The 27,973-nt window shown below is 41.5% G+C and overlaps 1 protein-coding gene across 11 annotated transcripts in view; it reads right to left on the bottom strand.

The window, feature by feature from the left end:
• LOC139448502 (peripheral plasma membrane protein CASK-like) overlaps window positions 1-27,973 on the bottom strand; it is a 483,162-nt gene that overhangs the window by 319,757 nt on the left and 135,432 nt on the right. For all 11 annotated transcript variants that reach the window (XM_071230056.1, XM_071230052.1, XM_071230057.1 and 8 more), the window contains one exon: window positions 24,954-25,066. In XM_071230056.1, coding sequence (XP_071086157.1) covers window positions 24,954-25,066 — 113 coding nt within the window. The remainder of the gene's footprint in view (window positions 1-24,953; window positions 25,067-27,973) is intronic.

Genomic DNA, 27,973 nt, shown 5'->3' with positions numbered 1-27,973 from the left:
CACTAGTCATAACATCAGGTTGACACGTGTCATAACAAGTTCCAGACACAACAATAAGTTAGATGTGATGGCTCCATTCACCCACCTAAGGGTGGTCACAATCATGGATTCTCTCAAACATGAACAACGCGCTGTAATAAGTAAGTTCCTTAGCAAGGAGGTGAGGCAAGGTGAGGTGAAATTGGGTTTAACATCACATCCAAGATTGTTGCACTTATATAGCAACATGCATGTACGTGTGTGTGTGTGTGTGTGTGGCTGCTTGTACTAGACCGGACTGATGCCGATTTATAGTGCTAGCTCACTGAGATACCATGCCACAGTTTTACATGGATACCCCACTCAGACACAGTATACTGACTCCTAGCCGACCAGTCCTTGTTTTAGCGCCTTAATGCTGAAGACCAGACAGGGTAACAACAAGTACCATCTTTGAATGTCTTTTGGTATGACTGGGCCAGGAATCGAACCCCGGACATTCCGCTCTCTGGGCGGACGCTCTACCACTAGACCACGGAGACGGTTCTTACCAAGGAGGGATGCAAAGCAAAAGAAATCCATGATCGCATGTGTAAAGTGATGGGTAAGGATGCTCCTGACTATTCCACAGTTTGCCGTTGGTCTCTACAGTTGAAAATGGGTAGGGAGTCCATAGAAGATGACCCAAGGTCAGACAGGCCTTCAGATGCCACCCAACCGGAAACCATTGCTGCTATAGAAAGAAGATTTTTGTCTGGCCGACGAGTGAAAGTATCTGAACTTTCTAGGGAATTCCAAACATCAGTTGGAACAGTTGGAACTATTATTCATGAGCATCTTGGTTTGTCCAAGGTATCTGCGAGATGGGTACCTAGAAACCTCAAAGCTCAAGATCGCCATTAGAGAGGTGAAAGTTGTTGAGTCCACCTCGATCTCCAAACTGCTGATGAAGCCGGATTTCTTTCTCGTCTAGTGACAGGTGATGAAACACGGATCCACCACTGGGTGCAAAAGTGCAAAAGATATTCTGCGACTTGGTCTTATATTGAAGTTGCAAAACTTATTGAACGCCCCTCGCACATATAGAAAATGTTTTCTGTTAGGTTTACAGGAGAATCCTCACCTTAATCCAACTTAGCTTACATTAATCCAATCACATACCAAATAGCACCGTTATTAGCGCTAAGTAGAGTACATCCGCTGAAACAATACATAGTGTTTTCCTCAAAACAACAGACTCTTTTTTTTGTTTATTCTGATGACTGGCATTAAGGAAGTTCAAAGGAAGAAAGTGCAGAGAAAGTGTCAACAAACTGAAAGACGGGTGACAAAACAAACGCTGTCAATCTAAAAATTAGTGTGATGAAGCCTATCCATGTGTGCTGGCTTGTGTCAGCCTTTGACACAGTCACAAAGAACAAAGACACTGTGTTTTGTGAGGTGAGGTGAGGTGAAATGGGGTTTAACGTCGCATCGAAGATTATTGCACTTATATAGCGACGTGCATGCACGTGTGTGTGTTTGTTTGGCTGCTTGTACTAGTCCGGACTGATGCCGATTTATAATGCTAGCTCACTGAGATACCATGCCGCAGTTTAACATGAATACCCCACTCAGACACAGGATACTGACTCCGAGCCAACCAGTCCTTGTTTTTGCCCCTTAATGCTGAGCGCCAGACAGGGTAACAATAAGTACCATCTTTTAACGTCTTTTGGTATGACGCGGCTGGGGATCAAACCCTGGACCTTCCGCTCTCCGGGCGGACGCTCTACCACTAGACCACGGAGGCTGTCCGTGTTGTGTCAGTGGCGGACTTGCAGGTGTGATCAATGATGACATAAGTAAGAACAACTTGTTCACAGGATGTAGTTAATGTTTGAATGACATTGTTAATATCCTTGTTACAAGTGCTGCTCAATAAACAGTGATGTGGAATACACAGTTGTTTGTTTTCAGCATATATCTAAGTTGATATTTCTGCTATCCAAAATGTCATATTGTTGATATAAATGCGATGTTTAACCACTTGCGTTTTTCGCATTTAATTCACGCTCGCGTTAATTTCAAGATATACAGCATATCTTTCCTAAGACAAGTAAGACAATTCATGGCTATTAATATCAGGAAGGTGAGACGTTTCTGGCACAACATGGAGCTTTCTCCAACCCGCAGAAGGCAAACATGCAGCAATCACCTGATATCACCTGATATCAAGACTGTTTTCTTTGTCTCCCTGCCTGCTGATGAGGGGATATTTTGAGGATGCTCACAGCATCATAGCCAAACAACATATTGAGTTTATAGTTAATGCCATTAGAAAGCGGTCAGATGTAACAAATGTCATATTTAGGATAACACTGTCTGAGTAAAGTAGAGATACTCGTACTTTTGAGGGTCGAGTCCCATTCGGAATTCAAACCCACACTCTCCGAGTGAGGCACCTAATCGCCAGCACACAAAGTCAGCGATCTAACCCACTCAGCCACCAAAGTTTACAAAAAGGTACAAGAATCTGTACTTATATAGCAACGTGCATACACGTGTGTGTGTGGCTGCTTGTACTAGTCCGGACTGATACTGATTTATAGTGCTAGCCAACTGAGATACCATCAGGGTTCGAAATTAAGGGACGCTAAGACGCAAAATGCGTCTTAATTTATGATTTTGCGTCTATAAATCAAAATAAAGACGATATTTTTTGCGTCTTGCTTTTTTCCGCTTAACAATTGGTTGAGAAATACCTAAATTTCTAAATTCACTGTGATAACATTTGATTTCGCGAAGATTTTCCTTGATTTGTTTACCTCCAATTTAGAGTTACCTCCCCATTCGCGTTTCCGGGAAAAACTTTTACTTCTTTTCAACTTTCGTGAACACGGACTATTCCGAGCTCTTTTTGACCAATGAACATATAGCACGGAGATTAATATTATGCAAATGACGTATGTCTATTTTCGGGAGACCAATCAAATGCCGTAAAAACTATGTCATCGGTAATTTATTCAATTGACCCAAGGTCGTTTCATATTTTAAGATGACATGCCATCCTCGAATCCCAGACGACACCCGGAGGCCGGTTGACTGACGAAGCCGTAGTCACGTCAAAATAGTATATAATTTTATTAACCTACCTGTCCTATGATTCATTTATTTAATCTATCACATTTCATAATGTCTGAAATACGTATTCCATTTCAATTTATCATTTCTTATCGATAAATTAAAAAACTATTCACTATGTCCCGCAATGTTATTGAAAATAAAATCTCGAAAACGCTTTTCGACAACGGGATCCACATCGAACATGTAAAAGAGCAATGTAAAGACGTTTCAAGCTATATGTTATACAAAGTAACAGATAAAATTTTAAAAATATATCTTAAAGTTGTCAAACTTACATTTAAGTTATTATTTCCATCTTTTCGTGCGATCGTGTGTAATGTAAGTCAAATGACATCTCGGCTTTCGTCGTCTCAATTTCCTAGGTTCGGAGACGATGTTTAATGCAAAAATATAAGCATGAAAAATCTTTGTCACAGCTCGTAACCTGGCACGATACATCTATGAAGTTCCATATTTTTAATATAGATCGCAATTTCCTGCTTAAAACGTTCAGAATAACATGATTTAACAAAAGTCTTTCGTCAAATTCTGAAATTTATCAGACCACAGATGTAATTTGATTGGCTGACTTAGGTCACGTGTTCAGATTTGACCAGTCACGAACCTTGTAGCAGATTTCGGCAAAGAAAGCGTCATTAGAAACCAATTTTATCGAAGCTTTCTAGCGATGTGTCACATGGCAGTCTTCGACGACCATGTTATTCGAAAACGGAGGTATCTCTTCATGTTACTGAACGAACAGCCGCAGATATCGGGAAATGGGTGATGGCAGATACCAGATCTATTTACAATTCTTTTTAAAATATTTTTCCAATTGCGTTTTTTATGAAATCTTATAGATTCTGTTTGCGAAAATCGTCAATTTTGCGCTTCCTTGGTCCTTAATCTGGACGTTATGAATGTGTTAGCTTACATTTTCTTTATTTACAACGAACATAATTAAGTTGTAAATGCATTATCTAAATAATGTGATAAACATAACATATTTTATAAACAATAGGATTGGAACTTGAAATGGTGTATAATATGTGGTAGCAAAGATGTTTTACACACATGCAGATATTTTCTTTGATAAATGTTTTATGAGTGTAATTTAATTACTTTGTTATCTGAATGTCATAACATGCATAATCAGCCATTATTTATATGCAGCATAAATCATGATCATGCAATCTTGTGATATATATTTGGAAGTTTTGAGTTGAGAAAAAATAATTGCTTGTTGATTTTTTATTTTGCTTGTAACTTTTAAAACCACAAGCAAAAATTTGCTTGTGCCTAAAAAAATTAAATTCTAACCCTGACCATGCGGCAGTTTAACATAAATACCCCACCCAGACACAGTATACTGACTCTGAGCCGACCAGTCCTTGTTTTAGCACCTTTATACCGAGCACCAGACAGGGTAACAACAAGTACCATCTTTTAACGTCTTTTGGTATGATGTGGCCGGGGATCAAACCCCGGACCTTCCGTTCTCCAGTTTGATGCTCCACCACAAAACCACGGAGTGGGTCAAGAAGCTTAATTTTTTGTAAACCAAGTGAAAAGGACAGCACTGAAAGTGTTTGCCAGTACCACTGAACAAGAAGCAGCCTTTTCTGCCATTTCTGTTTATGAATCTGAGAAAGTGCAATCAGCAAACTCTTCTTCGGAATTTCTTTCTTATCATGACCTTGACCTCTGACCATATGAATATTACCAAAGAAATTCTCCAGAGACATTTGGAAGAAGTCCATTGAAGGATATGCTTTTAACAACCTCTGCTTAGCGGACATGATGTTTGTTTGTTTGCTTGTTGTTTAACGCCGCACTCAGCAATATTCCAGCTATATAACAGCGGTAAGCAGACATGAGAAAAACTCACCATTGGTTGAGAAGGAAATGATTCCTTCAAAATCTGATGGTATACAAGTTATAGAATACAACTCAAAATAGACCTCTCCCCACCAACCAAGACCAGGGTGCCGTTGTACAAAACAACCTTAGCGCTACGACTGACGCAAGTCTACGTTAAGGTATGGGAGTTATGATCACAGCGCTAAGATCGCTTTTTACAACGGCACCCAGGTGTCCAGGAAACTTTCACAATTCTGCAATTTATTAAACTTGAGATTGGACATTGTATCTTTTGTTCAATCATTGGCAGGCTCTGGTTCTGAACTCTATGGACTTAGTGTCTCTTGAGATATATTTGTACTTATCTTATTTATGTCAACATCAAAGAATTGCCATAATATTTTACTTGACTTCAAAAATAATGAGAATCAGTTTCGTGTGTCATGGAAAAATATCCCTGAAAACAGGAGAAGTGCACTCATGCAAAAGTGGCTCTGATTATGTTCTTACTGAATGGATTCTGACTCAAACTTCCTCCTTCTTTTTGAAGTATACCAGTGTTTTTAAAAGGGCTGAAAATGGACTCCATAAAACTTTTTCCTTTTTCAAAAGTCAAAAGTCATTGAAAATAAAAATGTGGGTTTTTAGTTCAACTGGGTTTGTAGACAAATGTCAACAAAAATAGTCACATGACAAAGGTAGCAGATGGCATTGGTATTCAAGTATTTTCTGTATTAATACTGGAGCAAAAAACAACCCTAAAATCCAATAATTTGAAAACAAAATGATCTCATCATTTGAAGAACAATACATGCCAAAGTCTACTCAAAGTCTACTCAGTCTTGCTAATTCAGAGAAGAAGTCTACAGAGTCAAATTAACCTAATGAGAGAATGTAAGAGCATGGCGCAATGTGTGTGTGTGTGTGTTTGGGGGGGGGGAGGGGGGTGAGGGGAGAGAGAGCTTCTTGTTCTAGTTTGGACATATGCCAGTGTTATAGTGCTAGCCCACCGAGACACCACAGTTTAACATGGACACCCCACTCAGACACAGTATACTGACTCTGAACTGATGAGTCATATTCTCCAATTAATCCCAAGTGACAGACAGGGTAACAACCACCTCTTCCACTCTCTGGGCAGACAATTTGTCCACTGGACCACAGAGGTCTGTCTCCACAACAAGACTTCTCCTACCTAGCTATGGAGAACCCAGGACACGTGGGATCCAACCACCGACCTTCCACTCTCTAGGCAGACACTTTGTCCACTGGACCACAGAGGTCTGTCTCTCCAACAGGCTTTTCCTGCCTAGCTATGGAGAACCCATGAGGCAGGTGGCTGGCAGAATACTGATAGTTAAGACAGTATTCACGTTCCAATGGCTGTCTGGGTGTCCATGGGACAGTGAGCAACTGATTCCGTACGGCGTTCATCACAGGGCCACTTTCAGGAACATCTCCAAATTGCCATTCCGCACTATGAACCACTAATGTGCGGGGCGTGATGACTTTTCTGAAAGGCAGTGTTGGCATTTAGTCAATTTTCCCTGTGTAGTTCAGCGCACCAAGGGAGCGGTTCTCCTTCCATCAATTGATTACTGTGATATTTATATCTTATCTTAAAGAAACATGCATATGTCTTTTTCCTCTGTGTATTGCAAGTGAAAAACAATTATTTTGAAGTCCTCTGTCCAAGCTATAAGGTTGGATAAAATGATATCACTTCATGTGAATTCTCCTAATGTCCAGCTAATCTCATCTCGAACGATAAATTTTGTTTAAAATAATAATTTGGACTTTCATCATTTTTTTAGGCTCATGAAACCATTGATGACCATGTCTTTTATGACGATTGTGATGACATCACGGCACAACCAAATGACATCACGGCACAATCAAATGACATCACGGCACAATCAAATGACATCACTAATCTTACTGCCACTGAAGCTGGTTAGCTGTACTCTTTCCACCCAAGACACTGATATTACTGTTTACAAACAAAAAAAGATGGAAGAATGATTTGGGATGATAAATATAATCTCACCTTGACATGAAATGTATAAACTCTTGTCGATAAAAGTTAAAAATTCCTCAACAAACCTTGTGTTGACATAACTGATATATATATAATAGGCACTAGGGTGAGTTTCTGTGAATATTACAATGTGTCATCTTAATGCTTAAAAGACCCCGGAAAATCCGGATTGAATAGGTCGTCAGCAACCCATGCTTGCCGTAAAAATTGACTATGCTTGGCGTAAGAGGCGACAAACGGGATCGGGTGGTCAGGCTCACAGACTTGGTTGATGCATGTCATCGATCCCAATTGCGTGGATCGATGCTCATGATGTCAATCACTGGAATGTCTGGTCCAGACTTGATTATTTACAGACCGCTGTCATATAGCTGGAATATTGCTGAGTGTGGTGTTAAACAACAAACAAACAAACTAATGTTTCACATCATACAGCCTTCATTGGGATTCCAGGCTACATCTGGTTCTTAGCAACCAGTAGATAGGAGGATGAAATGGATTGGGTGAAAAGCTTGATGACTTGGTTGAAACATCTGAGTTTAATGAGATCAGATCCACTTGATGGTTTTGTATGGTGGAAACTTGTTCATGGAATGGCGAGAAGAGACTCCCCAAACACACCACTATCTGATCCACTGGGTGGAGAAACATGTTCACGGAATAGTGGGAAGAGACTCCCCAACACACCACTATCTGATCCACTGGGTGGAGAAACATGTTCACGGAATAGTGGGAAGAGACTACCCGAACACACCACTATCTGATCCACTGGGTGGTGGAAACATGTTCATGGAATAGTGGGAAATGACTTCCCCAACACACCACTATCTGATCCACTGGGTGGAGAAACATGTTCACGGAATAGTGGGAAGAGACTCCCCAACACACCACTATCTGATCCACTGGGTGGAGAAACATGTTCACGGAATAGTGGGAAGAGACTACCCGAACACACCACTATCTGATCCACTGGGTGGTGGAAACATGTTCATGGAATAGTGGGAAATGACTTCCCCAACACACCACTATCCGATTCACTGGATGGTGCAAACATGTTCATGGAATAGCAGGAAGAAACTCCCCAACACACCACTATCCGATCTACTGGATGGTGGAGAAACATGTTCATGGAATGGCAGGAAGAGACTCCCCAACACACCACTCTCCGATCTACTGGATGGTGGAGAAACATGTTCACGGAATAGTGGGAAGAGACTTACCGAACACACCACTATCTGATCCACTGGGTGGAGAAATATGTTCACGGAATAGTAGCAAGAGACTACCCGAACACACCACTGTCAGATCGACTAGATGGTGGAAACATGTTCATGGAATGGCAGGAAGAGACTACCCGAACACACCACTATCCGATCTACTGGATGGTGGAGAAACATGTTCATGGAATGGCAGGAAGAGATTCCCAACACACCACTCTCTGATCTACTGGATGGTAAAGAAACATGTTCACGGAATAGTGGGAAGAGACTTACCGAACACACCACTATCGGATCTGCTGGATGATGGTATCAGTTAATAGAGAAACCCCTGAATCATCATAAATGAAATAACCACGAGTGACATTAAACTCGGGGCCACACAGATCATTAGCTTTGCACTGCAAGCTTGCAGATGTTAAAACACAATATATCTGCCACTGATTCCTTAAAGGCGAATCAATCATAGCTGGTCTCTAGCATCCTGACAGCAAATGTCCTTTCAGGAATACATATCAAATTTGCATTCAGGATAAACAGCACAGACAGGCGACGTAGCTCACCTATATAAGTTGGGGCAAACTACTAAACAATTTGCTGATTCAAACAGTCGACCAATCATCAGTGAATGCTTTAGTGAACTAAACCGATGGTCTGTTGGTCTGTGTCCAGTAGAAATGGCAGAGGCCTGCTGTGAATGTCTGAATGAGTGAGTGAGTGAGTTGGGTTTCATGCAGTGTTTAGGCTATATCATGGTGTGGGAGGAAAGCCCAAAGTGATGAAACCACATTGGCAAAACCCTATGAGAACGAGTATGGTGCTGACAAACCCAGAAACATGAGGCGAAATTGAGATTGGTGGTGTTGAACAGCAAAACAATTGTTATCCACCTTTTTTGCCATTATTCCTACAATATCACAATGGATACAATGTGTGAAGCCCATTTCTGGTGTCCCCTGCCGTGATATTACTGAAATATTGCTAAAAGTGGCGTAAAACCATACTCACTCACTCACAATATCACAAGCATGGGACACCAGGTACAAACCAAGTGCATGTCGTTCTGGTGAGCTAAGACTCACTTGGATTTAGACGCAGCTGGATGTTAGCGATGTTACCAATTTCAGTCCCAGTGATCATGTCAGAAGCACAGACTGAGAATAGCATCATTAATCTCTTATTCCATCACTATATTTGACTCATTTACTCATCCCATGTGGTTAACACGAAAATGAAGTTATTGTGATTCAATTTGAGTTTTTAGCTCTTTACGAAACCAGCCATCAAGTCTTTGAAAGGCATTTAGAAGGGATACACATAAGAAGAGAATTTAATGATGTCAACTTCTTTATTATGAGAACAACAGCTGTTAGGGGTATATACTTACTCCTTTATTTGATGGAGTAAGCATATACTCCGAGACCAGCCATGTTAGTGATGCATAGTCATGGCCATTGATGTTTTAGTTTAGGACAAAAATCTTTTTGTCACGTTTTCGACACATTTAATATAACAATGGTGGAAATTGATTTCATCTTTACCTCTATGAAATGGTGGTGAGGTAAAATGGGGTTTAACGTCGCGTCCAAGATTATTGCACATATATCGCAATGTGCATGCATGTGTGTGTGTGTGTGTGGCTGCTTGTACTAGTCCAGACTGATACCCACTGAGATACCATGCTGCAGTTTAAACATGAATACCCCACTCAGACACATTTTACTGACTCCGAGCCGACCAGACCAGACCAGTGCAAGACAGGGTAACAACAAGTTCCATCTTTTAACGTCTTTTGGTATGACGCGGCCGTGGATCAAACCCTGGACCTTCCACTCTCCAGGCAGACGGTCAACAAGGAGACCACGGAGGCGGTCTCTATGAAATGAGATGGTATTGGTATGATGGAGGTATAAAATAGTCTGCTTTCACAAGATTCCACTGCAAGTATATTTCTGGTTCAAAAATGAAGGAGAATTGTAATCTATGTTGGTTTTTTTAGATTTTGTTCCTGAAAAGCTTCTACCCTTCGTCTCTGCCATGTTTCAGCATATTCCTAAGGCAAGCGAGTTTACTGACTATAAAAGTCCAGTTTCCACCCTTGCCGTGCTAGGCTGGTATTATGGAGTTACGAGTCTGTGCATAGTCCAATCAAAATCGCCCAACGAAATCGAAATCCGGTTCGTAAACTGTCAAACAGATTTCAGTCGATTGCAGGATTTGCAAAACATGTGCACCGCTAACTACTTGTCAACAGATATTTTCCAAATCTTTTCATGTTTTAAATCAAGTTGCTCACGTGATTTGATGCATTTCGCAATGTTAAACACGTTTTATCACAATATAGATCTTGATTATCGATCAGATTGTCTTGACTGGGCGCCGCCGTTTTGTTTGAAACAAATGCAAGTGATACGAGAGGTGGAATCTGATTGGTCCATAGGAGAGGCATAGAAGCCACATAACTGGTAATAGCCACTGGTGGCACTCCCATCGAGCCCAGGAATTCCAGCCTAGTTCGGCAAGGGTGGAAACTAGACTTTTATAGTCAGTTACCTCCCTTGCCTCGGGAAGATGTGTTTCAGCTGAATCAGCACATCTGCAGATTGTGTTCAGGCCTGGAGCAAGCAAACCAAACCAATCACACAAAAACATTGACAGTAGACAAGCATGTAAAGCCTTTCAAAAGCCCCAACACATCTTGTGACCAACGTGATAATATCACAATCACAACCTACATAGGAATTATTGCCAAAATATAGGTCCCCCATTCAGCTCTCGCAGACAACATCATTATTTCTCCACCAAAATGGCATCGAAGTGTCCACTGGACAAGCAATGACCTGGTACAGATCTCTTCAAGGCAACTTATCTGTGACCAAATCGCCACCAAAGTGCTTACTCTCCTGGCAGTAACTTGGTTCCAGAGCTCTAGACTACATATCTATAGCCCTCGGCCAAGTAGGGATTCTGACTTAGGCTGGGTCCCTAGTCTGTCATACAGACCCTGAAACAAATATATCCAACACGGGCCATGCAAATCTATAGTGTTTAGCAAGTCTAGATTACTGCAGTATCTGAAAATGAAAAATGTCTCAGGGCTCCTTTTTATTATGTTTCATAACTATAATTTAACAACTGTTTTTTTCTGTAAAATATGTTCATTTCAGTGAGTGAGTGAGTGAGTATGGTTTTACACCACTTTTAGCAATATTCCAACAATATCACAGCAGGGGACACCAGAAATGGGCTTCACATATTGTACCCATGTCGGGAATCAAACCCGGGTCATCGGCTTGACGAGCTAATGCTTTAACCACTAGGCTACCCGACTGCCCCTGTTCATTTCAGAGACTAGATGGTGACTGTGTGGACCAGCTCTGCGACTGGTCGATTGTATGACATCCTATCATGATGGCTTCTCAGCATACACCATGGAACACCACTGGCAGACCATAATTGAGGCTGGGGGCACGGGTGGCCCAGGGGTCTAAGGCGCCACAATTCGCTGTGCAGAGTTGCGTCCCTTGGGCACGCCAGAAACCTATGATTGTGGGTTTGAACCCCGGTTCGCCCCGATTATGTTTCTAGGTTTGTCAGCACCATACCCGTGCTCGTGGGTTTCACGGAAGTGGTAAACGTCTGAGACCTGCAACACTTCGGGCTTCGAGAGAGAGAGAGAGAATGGGTGGGTGTGTGGGTGAGTGAGAGAGTGAGAGTATAGTGGAGTTAGTGAGTGAGTATGGTTTTACGCCGCTTTTAGCAATATTCCAACAATATCACGGCGGGGGGACACCAGAAATGGGCTTCACATATTGTACCCATGTCGGGAATCAAACCCGGGTCTTCGGCTTGACGAGCTAACGCTACCTGACCGTCCCGAGTATAGTTGATAGTGAATGAGTGACTGAGTGAGTGAATGAGAGTTCAGTTATGTGAGTGGGTGGGTGTTTGAGTGAGTGAGGAAGTGTAGTTGAGAGTGAGTGAGTGAGTGCGTGAGTGAGCGACAGAGCACCGCCACACTGCACTACTGCCATAACTCAAGGCAACCCCTCCTCCCCCACATGAGAGACAGTGGTTTGGCAGTTGGATTATTGATCTCTGACTGACTGACCACAGCACTGTCCGGGGGGTTGGTGTCGAGATCGGGAGTCCCATCCCCTGACCGCCAGCAGATACAAGATAATACCATCTCTGATGAGCCAGAAATCATATCACACACCTCCTGGTTCCTGGAAGTTGCTCTCGGTGGTCAAGTATCACCCATGATTTCCTGTGAACAATATCCAGTTCATACCCAGCCCTCAAGCCTGATGCCATCATACACATCGGCCACGTAGTATTGGGGGACAGCCATGTACATGCACTTTTAAAACATGCCACAAGAATAGATGTCAAGTACAAATAGGTCAGAGATCTTTCAGAAACAAATGAGAAACCTGTTAAAATTTTAAATAACAAAATGTGACATTTGACCTTTTCAGCTTTAATACATGGCTTCGCAGGGACCATTTTCACCTAACATGCACTAGTATTTACGTCAAGATGCATAAAAGATTACATGCATGCAGAAGGGGTGACCTTTTTCAACAGTCAAAAATCAACATCAAACAAATGACTACTCCCTTTGTTCTCTCAAAACTTTGAAATTGCTTAAAAACGAAATATTTTCAAAATTACCAACTTTCTAATTTTGAAATAAATGTGAAATTTAGTGTCTCACACCTACTTAAATAAAATGAAAAATGTATTTTTTAAAGTATTCTTTGATGTGCAACACCTCAGTCCAGTTACCTTTTACACGGATGCCATGAAACCTTTTATGGTAGTTTCTTAATTGGAGTTGTTCCATGGCGATACACTTCCTATTGAATTACCCATCAATTACTGCCCAAGTGGAAGATGAAAGAGATGAACAACCGATCATGACCATGAATCTGTTCATTGCAGGACTTTAGATCAGGTTAGGCCTTGTGTTATTGTCTGCTAATATAACTCGAGTCAACTGGAGTGTTTGAAAGTTCTTCCAAAACAAGAAGCATTCTTTGTTCTTTCCTCAATCAGAATATCCCCGTGAAGATCCGGGATAGAATAGGTCTTCAGCAACCCATGCTTGACCCATGAAGGTCCAGGTTAGAATAGGTGAAGCAACCCATGCTTGTCCCACGTGAAGGTCCAGGGTAGAATAGGTGAAGCAACCCATGCTTGACCTGTGAAGGTCCTTGGTAGAATAGGTCTTCAGCAACCCTTGCTTGACCTGTGAAGGTCCAGGGTAGAATAGGTCTTCAGCAACCCATGCCTGACCCGTGAAGGTCCAGGGTAGAATAGGTCTTCAGCAACCCATGCTTGACCTGTGAAGGTCCAGGGTAGAATAGGTCAAGCAACCCATGCTTGACCCATGAAGGTCCAGGGTAGAATAGGTCTTCAGCAACCCATGCTTGTCCCACGTGAAGGTCCAGGGTAGAATAGGTGAAGCAACCCATGCTTGACCCATGAAGGTCCAGGGTAGAATAGGTCTTCAGCAACCCATGCCTGACCTGTGAAGATCTTGGGTAGAATAGGTCTTCAGCAACCCTTGCTTGACCCATGAAGGTCCAGGGTAGAATAGGTCTTCAGCAACCCATGTTTGCTGTCAAAGGCGACTATGCTTGTCCTAGCAACTGTCATCGTATCCCAATCACGTAGATCGATCTTATGATGTCAATCACTGGATTGTCTGGTCCAGTCCTGCTATGACATAGCTGGGATATTCACTTGAGTGGAATTTGGCACATTATTAATGGACTTTTTATCATTATTTTTATTAAACATTGCTATACTGTACTGGCGGTACTGTGGTTAAAGACCCGTGAAGATCCGGGGTAGAATGTATCTTCAGCAACTATGCTTGTGGTAAGAGGTGACCAATGAGATCGGGTGGTCAGGCTCGCTGACTTGGTTGATGCATGTCACCGTATCCCAATTGCGTGGATTGATGCTCATGATATCAATCACTGGATTGTCTGGTCCAGTCCAGCCATGACATAGCTGGAATATTGCTGAGTGAAATCACATATGAAGTTGTTGACGTATTTCCGAATAGGAATTGACAACACTAACCGAAAGTCGCTTTTTACAGTAAATGATGACATGTACCAATGATAATATCTATAACAAAACACTGTATTTTTATTCCCCTTTCATTTCACATGAAAGTGGGGGGTTTTGAGACCCATTTTCTGCTTACAACTATTAATTGGTTGATTTCCAATACGTCATTTTGACAAATGTCATGAAGTCATCGAAAACCAATGACAAACTGCAAAAAGTATTTCTAAACACCTGATAAATGCCAATTAGCACAAAGCATGTATCACAACATTAAAATCTTTATCATTTCTCAAACAAATTCAAAATCAGTGATCACAAACGCATTTTCTTCTCAGAGAGAAAAAAATCTCAAACATGAAACAGGCTATTTTTAACTAATTGATTTTTATCAAGACCAGGATCATTGACGTTCCCAGCGAGGACTTTAAACATCTGATTCCCTCCCACAGAATTCATTGATCTGACTCAGGTGCAGCATTTGGCAGGGCAGGTGCTTGGGGGCAGAAGAGTAACCTCCCTTTAATGGAGCTAAGGCTATTTTATGCCTCTTTACGCAGTCGCCCGGGTGCTGTTTGTCGTTTTACTGTCTGTTAATCAACAATAAATAGTGATTCCACTGCACTTAAATGGCACACCAAGCAATTGTATGGGTGTGTATGTTTCCGTGAAGCGAAAAAAAATAAGGCCACTTCCGCCGATGGACTACAGTTTCTGAAATTTGGTTTATAATTGGTCTTCTGCAACCCATGCTAGTTGTAAGAGGCAACTTACTAACGGTGGCCAGGCTTACTGACTTGGTTGATGCATGTCATTGTATCCCAATTGCCTGGTCCAGACTTGATTATTTACAGACCGCCGTCATACAGCTGGAATATTGCTGAGTGCGGTGTTAAACAACAAACCAATCAAAATATTAAAGGGTTTGGCCATTGATAGTGCAAGGTGTGGTAACTCAGGGGTTTTGTTGTAAGTATAACAAGGGAATTATTGGCCTACCTTTGGAATACAGTACCACAAACTTTTCAAACACGTGATCATACCCTATGACGTAATTTGTAGTATTTTGTTCCAGTCAAACTGGCGAAACAATGCCCTGTCACGTCAGGGGTCATGGAGTGTGCATAAGCTTCTCCCAGTGATCTATCATCTCTACACGCAATGTCATTGAATATGCTGTGTAAATCCACAAGGGTTCACAGTTTGAACATTTTTTTCACATTTATGCTCCATAAACACTAACAATGCTGACATAAATTTTTAAGTATAATAGTGAGTGAGTATTGTTTTACACGCTTTTAGCAATATTCCAGCAATATCACGGCGGGAGACACCAGAAATGGGCTTCACATATTGTACCCATGTCGGGAATCGAACCCGGGTCTTCGGCATGGCGAGCGAACGCTTTAACCACTGGTCTACCTGACCACCCTTAATAGTGAGTGAGTTGGGTTCAACACCCCTATTAACAGTATTCCAGTTTTATCACGGCGTGTCAGCTTGATGTGGGAGGAAGCCAGAAGTAAAACCCAATAGAACGGGTATGGTGCTGACAAATATAGAAATAAAATCGGGGCAAACTATGATTCGAACTCACAATCATAGGTTTCTGGCGTGGTGTCCAAGGGACGCAACTAGGCACAGCAAATTGTGGCGCCTAAGACGACTGGGCCACCCGTGCCCCTAGCCTCAATTATGACCTGCCGGTGCCGGACCAGACAATCTAGTGCTTAATATTATGAGGATCGATCTACGGGATTGGGATCGATGACATGCATCAACCAAGTCAGCGATTGGATTTGGGATGCAGTGTAGCGCAGACACATTTCCTAACAACTGCTCATATGAATGAAGGCTGGTAAAAAATTATGGCAAATCCACATTTCCTAACAACTGCCCTTAAGGATGAAGACTTAAAAGTAATGTGGCTGTTATCAGAGAATGAAAACGAATGAGAATAGTATGATGCTGACACACCAAGGATCCTTATTTGGACTTATCTGGAAATGAAACCAATGAACAGCAGATGATGGCAGCTTTATAAGGGAGGTAACTCTTAGCAGCACGTGGGTCGACTGTGTCCCCTTGCCTTTAGCAAATCATACAGGTCAGGTCAGGTGAAATGGGGTTTAATATCACATCCAAGATTATTGCACTTATATAGCAACGTGTGTTTGTGTGGCTGCTTGTACTAGTCCGGACTGATGCCGATTTATAGTGCTAGCTCTAGTGCTGAGATATCATGCCGCAGTTTAACATGAATACTCCACTCAGACACAGTATGCTGACTCCGTGCCAACCAGTCCTTGTTTCAGGCCCTTAATGCCGAGCCAGACAGGGTAACAACAAGTACCATCTTTTAACCTCTTTTGGTATGACGCGGCCAGGGATCAAACCCCGGACCTTCCGCTCTCCGGGCAGACACTCAACCATTAGACCACGGTGGCAGTCGCAAATCACACAGCTAAACTTTTGTATCTTATTGATTGAGAACGACATTGGAATATTACATGATTATTCCAAAAAGATTTTATCCACTTTAAGCAAAATAATGGTCGTGAGCTAGTATTGCTGGAAATGTCAGAACTTGAACTTCCAATCTGAACCTATCTGGGATCTCTAATTTTTAAAACAGGAGATAAAAAACCGAACTGCGCACATCAGCTTATTGATCACATCCTGATTTAAAAACTCACACGTGCATGTATTTCGATCCTTGAAGAGATTAAACTTTACTTGTGTTAAATTTGGCTGAATAGAGGCGTAATAAAAACTTTCAATTTGTAAAAATTCAAATTTGATCAAATTATATATTTAAAAGAATAATGCTGCATTGCAACTTACATATGTACTGGTTAAATTTCTGGTTATTTTCAATTACCATAAAAATAGAACTGAAACGGAACAAAATTTGAGAATGAAAAAAAAATGGAATGATCTCCAGTGACACAATGCTATTTTGACAACCGTTAGTGCTGTGCACAAGACTTGGAGGATTTGCCAATCTCTAATGCCGTATCGTCCATGTCATCGAAATTACTACTAACTCTCGGTCATTTATGGGGCACAATTCTTTTTCTCCCCAAGAACCGTTACAGTTGGCATTTATTATCTCGAACTTTATTAACGTGATCTCCTAGGCATCGATGCATCACTCTAAATCCGGCATGTCAGTCACTTTTGCTGCCAACATAAAAATTATATTTCAAATTTCCCACGTTATATGAAGCATGTGAATCCCTTATCCAAAAACGACATGGTATTAAAGAGCTGGAATCAATGTGTGCCAAGTTGTTTTTATTTGTATTCTTGGTGGGTAAAAAATAATAAGTATTCCTCTTGCCTCAAGTTTTTTTTTATTCAAATACAGAAAATAAAAAAGCCCCACCACCATTCACTCTTGAGACAAAAATTAATTTTATATGCAGCTTTAAAACATTCCAATTGTCACTTTGTATCTCAGCACTGCTTGCTACCAACTGCCTGTTTGTGTTCGATGGACTCACAGTTGATGATCTCTCGGGGGCCGCAATTTGTTGTGCAGAGTTGCGTCCCTTGGGCACACCAGAAACCTATGATTGTGGGTTCGAATCCCCATTCACCCCGATTATGTTTCTAGGTTTGTCAGCACCATACCCGTGCTTGTGAGTCTCACCGAAGTGGTAAACGTTTGAGACCTACATCACTTTGGGTTTTCCTACAACATTAAGCTGACACGCCGTGATATAACTGGAATACTGTTAAAAGCAGCGTTAAACCCAACTCACTCACTGATGATCTCTCACTGTAGATGGTCTGGGATTTGATATGTTTCACAGTGCTGTCATTCTGATGACAGCTAAGGAACTTTAACTGTGCACCTAAACCTGACCTATCCCTTGACAACATAGCTGACAGCTCTTTGAAGATTACCACCTGAACATATCCATCGATGTTCAGATATGATCGGATTCTATCCAGATCTGCTGACAGGTGTCACATAAGCATATCACATTCTGCCAATGATGGTAATCGCAGACAATAAAAGCAGCAGGGTACCCTGGTATACATCGTGATTGTTTGTACAGACGCACGCACACAACTCAGCCATTTGTAAATGTCGGTGCGAGAATGCCATCAGTCTAGAAATACAAAACCAGATTGGACTCGGAGTTGATAAGTAGGCTGAGAACTCGGTATTAAAGGGACAGGATCAAGTTTTGAAATCTTTACCTTGTGTGTGTTGTGCTAAAGTGGATATCATACATTGTGCTACAGTCATGGCTGGTTTAGGTGTACTTTGTCAACTGTAATATGACGACTCTCCAATGTCCTGATATAAAACTTTGGGTAGGTGAAGTTGGTGTGTGAGTGCATGCTTGGGTGTGTGAGTGTGTGAGTGTGTGAGTGTGTGAGTTGGTGTGGGTGTGCATATGTACATGACAGCATTGAGTTGTTTTAGTACATTACTACAGCTACATGTAACAAACTCAAATCTCGAGTGAGTGAGTGAGTTGGTGTAGGAATTGCCTAGTGAGTGAGTTGGTGTATGGGTTTGTGAGTGGGTGGGTGGGTGTGTGGAGTGAGTGAGTGAGTGAGTGAATTTGTGAGTGAGTGAGTGAGTGAATGAGTGAGTAAATGGGTGGGTTTGAGTGAGTGAGTGAGTGAGTGTATGGGTTTGTGACTGAGTGAGTGAGTGAGTGTATGGGTTTGTGAGTGAGTGAGTGAGTGAGTGACTGAGTGTTACATATCATTAGGTTCAAGGTAATAACTAAAATTCAGACTCATATTAAGAAGGATTACCTCTTTGTGTACACTCATGAAACACATATATGTAAATAATTTTTCAAAAACATTGGTCCTCACAACACATGGTCATCTAATAATGTCTGATATTTTCACAATCATTCCCTGGATTTAGAAACACTGAAATCAACTGATTCAATGACAGCAAGTCTGTTCACTCTTTCAGACCTGAACACAAACATCATCCATTGTTTGTCAGGATTTTATGGAACTGCAAACAATACATCAACCACCGAAGCAGTCATAAAATCCTCCATATACTCATTTCAGCCAATAATCTGGGATGAGGCGTTTTTGAAGACTATTTTTGGCACAATCCGGAAGTATGAGATAGATTGATGTTGGCTTGCAGGCATCATTCAAAAGAACTGGCATTTGTGCCAATCCCACGCCAGACACGGCAAGCCAACAACGACAGATGCTCTAACAGCGTCCTTTTCAGCAGTGGCTGTCGCATCAGTCATAGTACTTTTGTGGTCCTCGTTAATGTGATCAGCTTCAGGTGAGGTGAAATGGGGTTTAACATCGCGTCCAAGATTATTGCACTTATATCGCGACATGCATGTACGTGTGTGTGTGTGGCTGCTTGTACTAGTCCGGACTGATGCCGATTAATAGTGCTAGCTCTCTGAGATACCATGCCGCAGTTTAACATTAATACCCAACTCAGACACAGTATACTGACTCAAAACCAACCAGTCCTTGTTTTAGCCCCTTAATGCCGAGTGCCAGACTGGGTTACAACAAGTACCATCTTTTAACGTTTTTTTGGTATGACGTCCGGGTGGATGCTCTACCACTAGACCACGGAGGCGGTCGATCAGCTTCAGAGGGAGCAGGGAGCGGAATAGGGGAAAATGAAAGTAAACTACTACTGTCTATGGTTATGGATACAAATGGTAAGTTGATTTTGTTTGGACAAAATTGTTCACAAATGGTGATGACGAACCGAGAATCATAATCAGTAACACAAGTCATCAGAAGCATGTGACTGATACATCTTTGAAGTTTCGATCAAATATACTGAATGGTTTTCGAATTCTGCACTGGAAACGAACCCCATCCCCAATGGAGTCTCTGTCCAACTCCTTCCCATAAAAATTTAAAATCGAAAAATCCCCAAATGTCAAAAGGCACCACTTCAGTATGTGACTGATAGATTTGCCAAGTTTTGATCATATTCACTGAAAGGTTTTCGAGTTCTGCCCCGGTAAAGGAAATGATTACCGACAAACAGACGAGCAGATGGATGGACGGACGGATGGGCAGACAGACAGACTGACTGGCTGATCGCTATATCCCCATATATACCTGGGGGATAAAAAATCAGGGATTTGAACCCATATCAGGGGCACGGGTTGCCAGTCGTCCAAAGGTGTCGAAATTTGCTGTGCAGAGTTGTGTCCCTTGGGCATGCAAGAAACCTATGATTGTTGGTCCGAATCCCAGTTTGCCCCTATTATCATGCAAAATAAATGGGATATTGATAATCATCACTCATTTCTTTGTTGATTAACGCAGCACTGAACAATATTTCCAGCTAAACGATTGAGTCTGGACAGACAAACCAGTGATTGATGTCATGAGCAACTATCCACAAGGTTATGATGACCCGCTATACACCATTACTAGTACAGTTAATAACTAGATTTCAACATCCGACTTCACCAATACACCACTAATGTTAGCAGTGGTTATATTGGGGAAATAAACATTTTTCAAAATTTGATTATGCAGCAGTGGTTACAAAGAGTTAATAAAAAAAACATTTTTAGATCTGATATTCTTAATACTGCACACTCGTAAAGGGTTCACAAAATATATTTCAAGATGGGATTATTGATACAAAAGGGTTAATAAAATGTATTCGAGATCATACATTATCACAGCCACACTGGTTATGAAGGGTTAATCAATATATTTCAAAATCATGTCTCTGTTACGGCACTGGTTATGAAGGGTTAAAAAGTATATTTCAAAACCTGATATTATTGATACAGCACTGGTTATAAAGGGTTAATAACTATATTTCAAAATCTGATATTATTGATACAGCACTGGTTATAAAGGGTTAATAACTATATTTCAAGACTGCATTTTTTGTGACAAGTCTTTAAGTCTCTTGAAGGTTAGGTTTCAATACCACAAAATATTTAAGCAAATATTCTTACCTTAAGTATCTTTTAAAATTTTCACTGAAATGTCAACTTTATCTTGACATGGCGAACCATAGGAAGGTAATTTGTCATCATTTTCTTGGAAAATTCTCTTCATGTTGATAAACTTCTCTGAATATGTTTGGCACAAGGACCAAGAACGGTTGAGGATTTATTAGATGAGTTTTAGAAAGTAATGATGACAGATGGTTAATTTTGACTGTGTGTCAGAACGCATTCAGTGGGGTCAAACATAATCGCTTCATTTTTTCAATATGGCCGTCTCTTCGTGGAAGATGAAGTGGACATTGAAATGGAGACCATGATTTGATAGCTTCACGACACTGACCGGAATTATACAACTCATGTCAGGTTCCTTTCATTTTGTGTATTTGATCTGATCTGGAACAAATGGCTCGGGGGCTTACCAAGGTTCTCCAAGTAACCGTTTCATAAAACCAGTTAAACAACATGACTGTCTCTAGTGCTGCTGTATATCTGATCTTGTCATTACTGCTGCTGTATATCTGATCTCGTCATTAGTACTGCTGTATATCTGATCTCGTCATTAGTGCTGCTGTATATCTGATCTCGTCATTAGTGCTGCTGTATATCTGATCTCGTCATTACTGCTGCTGTATATCTGATCTCGTCATTAGTGCTGCTGTATATCTGATCTCGTCATTAGTGCTGCTGTATATCTGATCTCGTCATTAGTGCTGCTGTATATCTGATCTAAACTTACAACCTCAACAGGTACTCTCCCATGGGCTTATAACTGATGATATTACAATACTAATTCTAAGACCAACTAAATCCTCACAGTCCCATTAAATACCAGCACACGCAAGAACAAAGATAACAAGTCTCATGTGATTTCTCAAATCCTTATTGGTGTATTAAAATCTCCCACAATAAGAAAAGATTACAAGAAGGTCATGTGTGAGCATGCCACATCCAAACTGTCCCAAGGACCACTGCTGTCCAGATCATCTCGCTGTAAATCTGGATTTTGTGGCTTACTTTACAAAGCAAAAATATCTTTGGAACCTTCCACAAGAGGCTTACAAGTTGTAAATTTGTCTGAATCTAGGATTTAGGACTGGCCATGTAAGGGACATAATATCTGCAATCAAGTCTCATTAATCAGACACTCGACTTTATCCGACACTATTGATGGGAACCGATGACACCTACTGACTTTTTAAGCAGAGACTGAAAAAATATTTTGCCTCAAACAAAAATGCCACAGCAACCATCCCACAGTATACTAAATGGTGGGTCTCTTTGTTAGGGGGGCGGTGGGGTAGCCTAGTGGTTAAAGCGTTCGTTCGTCACGCCAAAGGCCCGGGTTCGATTCCCCACATGGGCACAATGTGTGAAGACAATTTCTGGTTCCCTCGCAGTGATATTACAGGAATATTGCTAAAAGCGGCGTAAAACCATACTCATTCACCCACTCTTTAAGTTGGGTCTGTCCACATATTTCATGCACCAAAGCTTCGACTACCTTGCAGTAAGCAAAAGTAATAATCTTCATGTCTTTCTTGACTCCCAGGATAAAACTCTTCTTGAAACTCTGATTGATGTTTTTGTCTTTCATTGTAACACAGTGTGACATTATGATGGAACGTTCTTCACAGCGCTGCTGTTTTTTAAACATATTGAGAAACATAAATCCTCATGTCACTGTTGGGATTCACATGTTTTTTCATTGGGACGGAAGCAAAAATAGAAGAATCTTTATAAGGTTTTCTTGTCTGTTTCCATGACAACTGACACGCATCCAACAAAGAGACACAGCTTCTGGGTCAGGATAGGTACCCAGCACCCAATGCATGTCTTGCAAACTGCGATGATATTTTGTTTGTTGTTGTTGAATGTTGTTCCAGCTATAGACGGCCGTTTGTAAACAAACAAGTCTGGACCAGGCAATCCAGTGACTGACATCATGAGCACTGATCTATGCATTTGGGATACGAAGACATGCATCAACAAAGTCAGCAAGCCTGACCACCCAATCCCGTTAGTCCCCTCTTCCGACAAGCATTTAAGTCGACTTTTACGGCAAGCATGGGTTGCTGAAGACTAATTCTAACCCAGATCTTCACAGGGGGAGACAAGCATGGGTTGCTGAAGACTAATTCTAACCCAGATCTTTACAGGGGGAGACAAGCATGGGTTGCTGAAGACTAATTCTAACCCAGATCTTCACAGGGGGAGACAAGCATGGGTTGCTGAAGACTAATTCTAACCCAGATCTTCACAAGGGGAGACAAGCATGGGTTGCTGAAGACTAATTCTAACCCAGATCTTCACAGGGGGAGACAAGCATGGGTTGCTGAAGACTAATTCTAACCCAGATCTTCACAGGGGGAGACAAGCATGGGTTGCTGAAGACTAATTCTAACCCGGATCTTCACAGGGGGAGACAAGCATGGGTTGCTGAAGACTAATTCTAACCCAGATCTTCACAGGGGGAGATAAGCATTGGTTGCTGAAGACCAATTCTAACCCGGATCTTCACAGGAAGACAAGCATGGGTTGCTGAAGACCAATTCTAACCCAGATCTTCACAGGGAGACAAGCATGGGTTGCTGAAGACTAATTCTAACCCGGATCTTCACAGGAAGACAAGCATGGGTTGCTGAAGACTAATTCTAACCCAGATCTTCACAGGGAGACAAGCATGGGTTGCTGAAGACTAATTCTAACTCCGATCTTCACAGGGAGACAAGCATGGGTTGCTGAAGACCAATTCTAACCCGGATCTTCACAGGAAGACAAGCATGGGTTTCTGAAGACTAATTCTAACCCAGATCTTCACAGGGAGACAAGCATGGGTTGCTGAAGACTAATTCTAACCCAGATCTTCACAGGGGGAGACAAGCATGGGTTGCTGAAGACTAATTCTAACCCAGATCTTCACAGGGGGAGATAAGCATTGGTTGCTGAAGACCAATTCTAACCCGGATCTTCACAGGAAGACAAGCATGGGTTGCTGAAGACCAATTCTAACCCAGATCTTCACAGGGAGACAAGCATGGGTTGCTGAAGACTAATTCTAACCCGGATCTTCACAGGAAGACAAGCATGGGTTGCTGAAGACTAATTCTAACCCAGATCTTCACAGGGAGACAAGCATGGGTTGCTGAAGACTAATTCTAACTCCGATCTTCACAGGGAGACAAGCATGGGTTGCTGAAGACCAATTCTAACCCGGATCTTCACAGGAAGACAAGCATGGGTTTCTGAAGACTAATTCTAACCCAGATCTTCACAGGGAGACAAGCATGGGTTGCTGAAGACTAATTCTAACCCGGATCTTCACAGGGAGACAAGCATGGGTTGCTGAAGACCAATTCTAACCCGAGAAATCAGGCTTCCAACCCAAGATCATATTGGCTTCTTGTGTGTTTAATTCTTTGGCATAAAATCCCATGCAGCCTTACATCTCTTCAGCCCAAGGCCAATCACTACTTTTACAGATCATTTTTAGTCAACAGGAAGCATAATGATAAAAATAAATATCGTGGAGGTTGATATGAAATTAATTTCCTAAAACCCCTGAAACAAAAGACTTAAAAGATTTTTTTTCTAAAATAACAATATTTTCACAGCATGTATTTTGAAAGTGATTTTGCAAACCTGACAGCAATCACAAAACACAAAACAAGATGCAAATAAGTCGGGCCTAAGGCAGGATGAGACAAGCAGCCTCCCACTCACCTTCTGTTCCAAGGCCAGGGCTGGAAGTGAACTTGGCGACATCCACAATCTTGACGGCAAATTGTTGGGCGGTCTCCTTGTGGAGGCATCTTCGTACCACACTGAAAGGCCCCCTGAAACACAATAATTTACACATGAAACGAGGGTCTGGGCCTCATCCTTAAAACAGATTTATCTCTGATAATAATACAGTGTGCTCTTGTAATACTAAAGGATTTTTTTATAGCTCATCAATCCTGAACCCGACTCCTGTGCCTTGTATAAATCTTGTGCAAGACAATGACCAGTTGTAGGAGCGAACAATACAACAAGCTCCGATCTTCTTCAAATCTTGTTATATTTCCCCCATGCAGTATTGACCTTAGTCTGAACCAGGAATAAATGAGTGAGTGAGTGAGTTTGGTTTTACGCCGCTTTTAGCAATATTCCAGCAATATCACGGCGGGGGACACCAGAAATGGGCTTCACACATTGTACCCATGTCGGGATTCGAACCCGGGTCTTTGGCGTGACGAGCGAACGCTTTAACCACTAGGCTTCCCGACCGCCCCATCAGGAATAAGAAGTATCTTCAAGGCGGACAAGTTCCATACTTTACTTCAGGTATGCTGCTTGTTAGTTCAATCCCACATCAAACCAGGGCTCAAATAACCTATATAAAACATGCACAATGCAACCTATTATTTGAAAAATGAAACCTGATATTTATGTCAACATGCAACAAGTGTAAGTATAAGAAAATATAAATTTGAGTCTGATTAACCCTTACATGGCCACACAAAATCCATCTTTGAACACACCCAATACCTCTAAAGTTAATTTACCACACTACACCACTAATCCCTGTATCATGTGTAATTTGTCATGCTTCCTTGAGCTTCATGTCATCAAACTGTGGGTTCTTCAAGATTATGTACGCATGTTCCTGTTACGTTTTACAGCAATACGTCATTAGCGAGTGAGTGAGTGAGTTGGGTTTAACGCTGCTTTTAACAGTATTCCAGTTATATCACAGCGTGTCAGCATAATGTGGGAGGAAAGCCCCAAGTGATGCAGGTCTCAGACGTTTACCACTTCGGTGAAACCCATGACCACGAGTATGGTGCTGACAAACCTAGAAACATCATTGGGGTGAATGGGGATTCGAAGCCACAATCATAGGTTTGCTGCAAGGGATGCTGCAACCAGTGAAAGCTCCCCATTTTGATAGGCAGCTACAACCATGCTTGGAGTTGAACTCACAACAGAACGACCGTTATGTTTAAAAACAAGTGATGGTTGCCGTCTGCCAATCTGATCAAACCCCAAAAAGGTAAATTTATATGGAAAATATGGTCAGTCGTAAACCTTTTCTAAATTTTCTATGATGGCATTTCTAAAGACATAAACAAAACTATAAACGTTACAGCATTTGGGGTTAGAGGGCAATTTTCCAGATTCTTGTAATGGCCATGCCCACACTGGTAGCAGCGATGTTACCGAGAGTGTAACGAAGGTGTTACACGCTGGGAAGGAGCTTGTAAAACTAAATGTGTTTAAAATCAATATCATGGCATATATCATATCCTTTCTTAAATCATGATGTGAATATCAAACCAATCTTCACTCAGATCAATACACATATATTGCAAAGCTATCCATTTTCAATACAGATTAATGAAAGATGTATTTCTGACTTTGAATCAAATTAGATGATGGCATTTCTTAAAGGGCAGCCAGAGCAGCCATTAACCTTAGAGTTTCCGAGTGTTTCTCGGACACTGACACAGAAGACATAGTGAGTGGGTGAGGTGAGGTGAAATGGGGTTTAACGTCGCATCCAAGATTATTGCACTTATACAGCGACGTGCATGTACGTGTGTGTGTGTGTGGCTGCTTGTACTAGTCCGGACTGATGCCGATTTATAGTGCTAGCTCACTGAGATACCATGCTGCAGTTTAACATGAATACCCCACTCAGACACAGTATACTGACTCCGAACCGACCAGTCCTTGTTTTAGCCCCTTAATGCCGAGCACCAGACAGGGTAACAACAAGTACCATCTTTTAATGTCTTTTGGTATGACGCAGCTGGGGATCGAACCCCGGACCTTCCGCTCTCCGGGCGAACGCTCTACCACTAGACCATGGAGGCGGTCCGAGTGGGTAAGGAGTTTGGCTTAACGCCACTTTTAACAGTATTCCAGTTTCAAAATGTGCATCACAGCGTGTCAGCTTAAAGTGGGAGGAAAGCCCGAAGTGATGCAGGTCTCAGATGTTTACCACTTCGGTATAACACATGAACACGGGTATGGTGCAGACAAACCTAGAAACATAATTGGGGCAAACTGGGATTCAAACCCAGAATCAGTTTTCAGTGTGCCCAAGGGACGCAACTCTGCAGAGCAAACTGTTATGTGCTCTGTGTGTTGTACACATGTCTGGATAGTCATAGACAACTCAGATAAAAACTTCAGCGTTTATTACAACTGGCATGGTAGACATATGCCAAGGGAAGCAACTCTTATAACAAAACTGCACACCACGCAACACAAACTGAGGCGCACTTAAAATTTGTCTCCAGCAATATAAACACTTTTTAGGGGTCCATTTATTGCTTATAATTAGGCATTAAATGACACACCAAACCTCTAAATAACCATGCTACATGGCCTTAGATGCGATACATGATACATGATACATGATACATTCAGATTGTACCACAATACATGTGGAAACAAAATACAGATTTTTTACTTTACAAAAGAATAAACAAATTGTATTTTATTCAATGACATTTGATTGGCTAACCACGGAAAAAAAATCAGTTATGTTCACAAAAACGAAAAAAAACAATTAATCCACATTTACAACTGGTCTAATCTTTTCTGATTGGTTGATACGGTTTGGCGGGACTGAATAATGTCACTGATTTTGCATTGTTCTCTTCAGTTTTTTGTTTTCATGATTACAAAAGCAGTCTTTGAAGTAATTTATTTATAAGAATTGCCTTAAAATCTGTTTTTCCATTTATGGAGGA

The sequence above is a fragment of the Haliotis cracherodii genome, unplaced genomic scaffold (genome assembly GCF_022045235.1).
Source record: "Haliotis cracherodii isolate W230 unplaced genomic scaffold, xgHalCrac1.p SCAF_7, whole genome shotgun sequence".
Taxonomy (NCBI): Eukaryota; Metazoa; Mollusca; class Gastropoda; order Lepetellida; family Haliotidae; genus Haliotis; species Haliotis cracherodii.
Note: the sequence above shows the minus strand (reverse complement) of the source record. Positions and strands in the feature narration are given on the sequence as shown.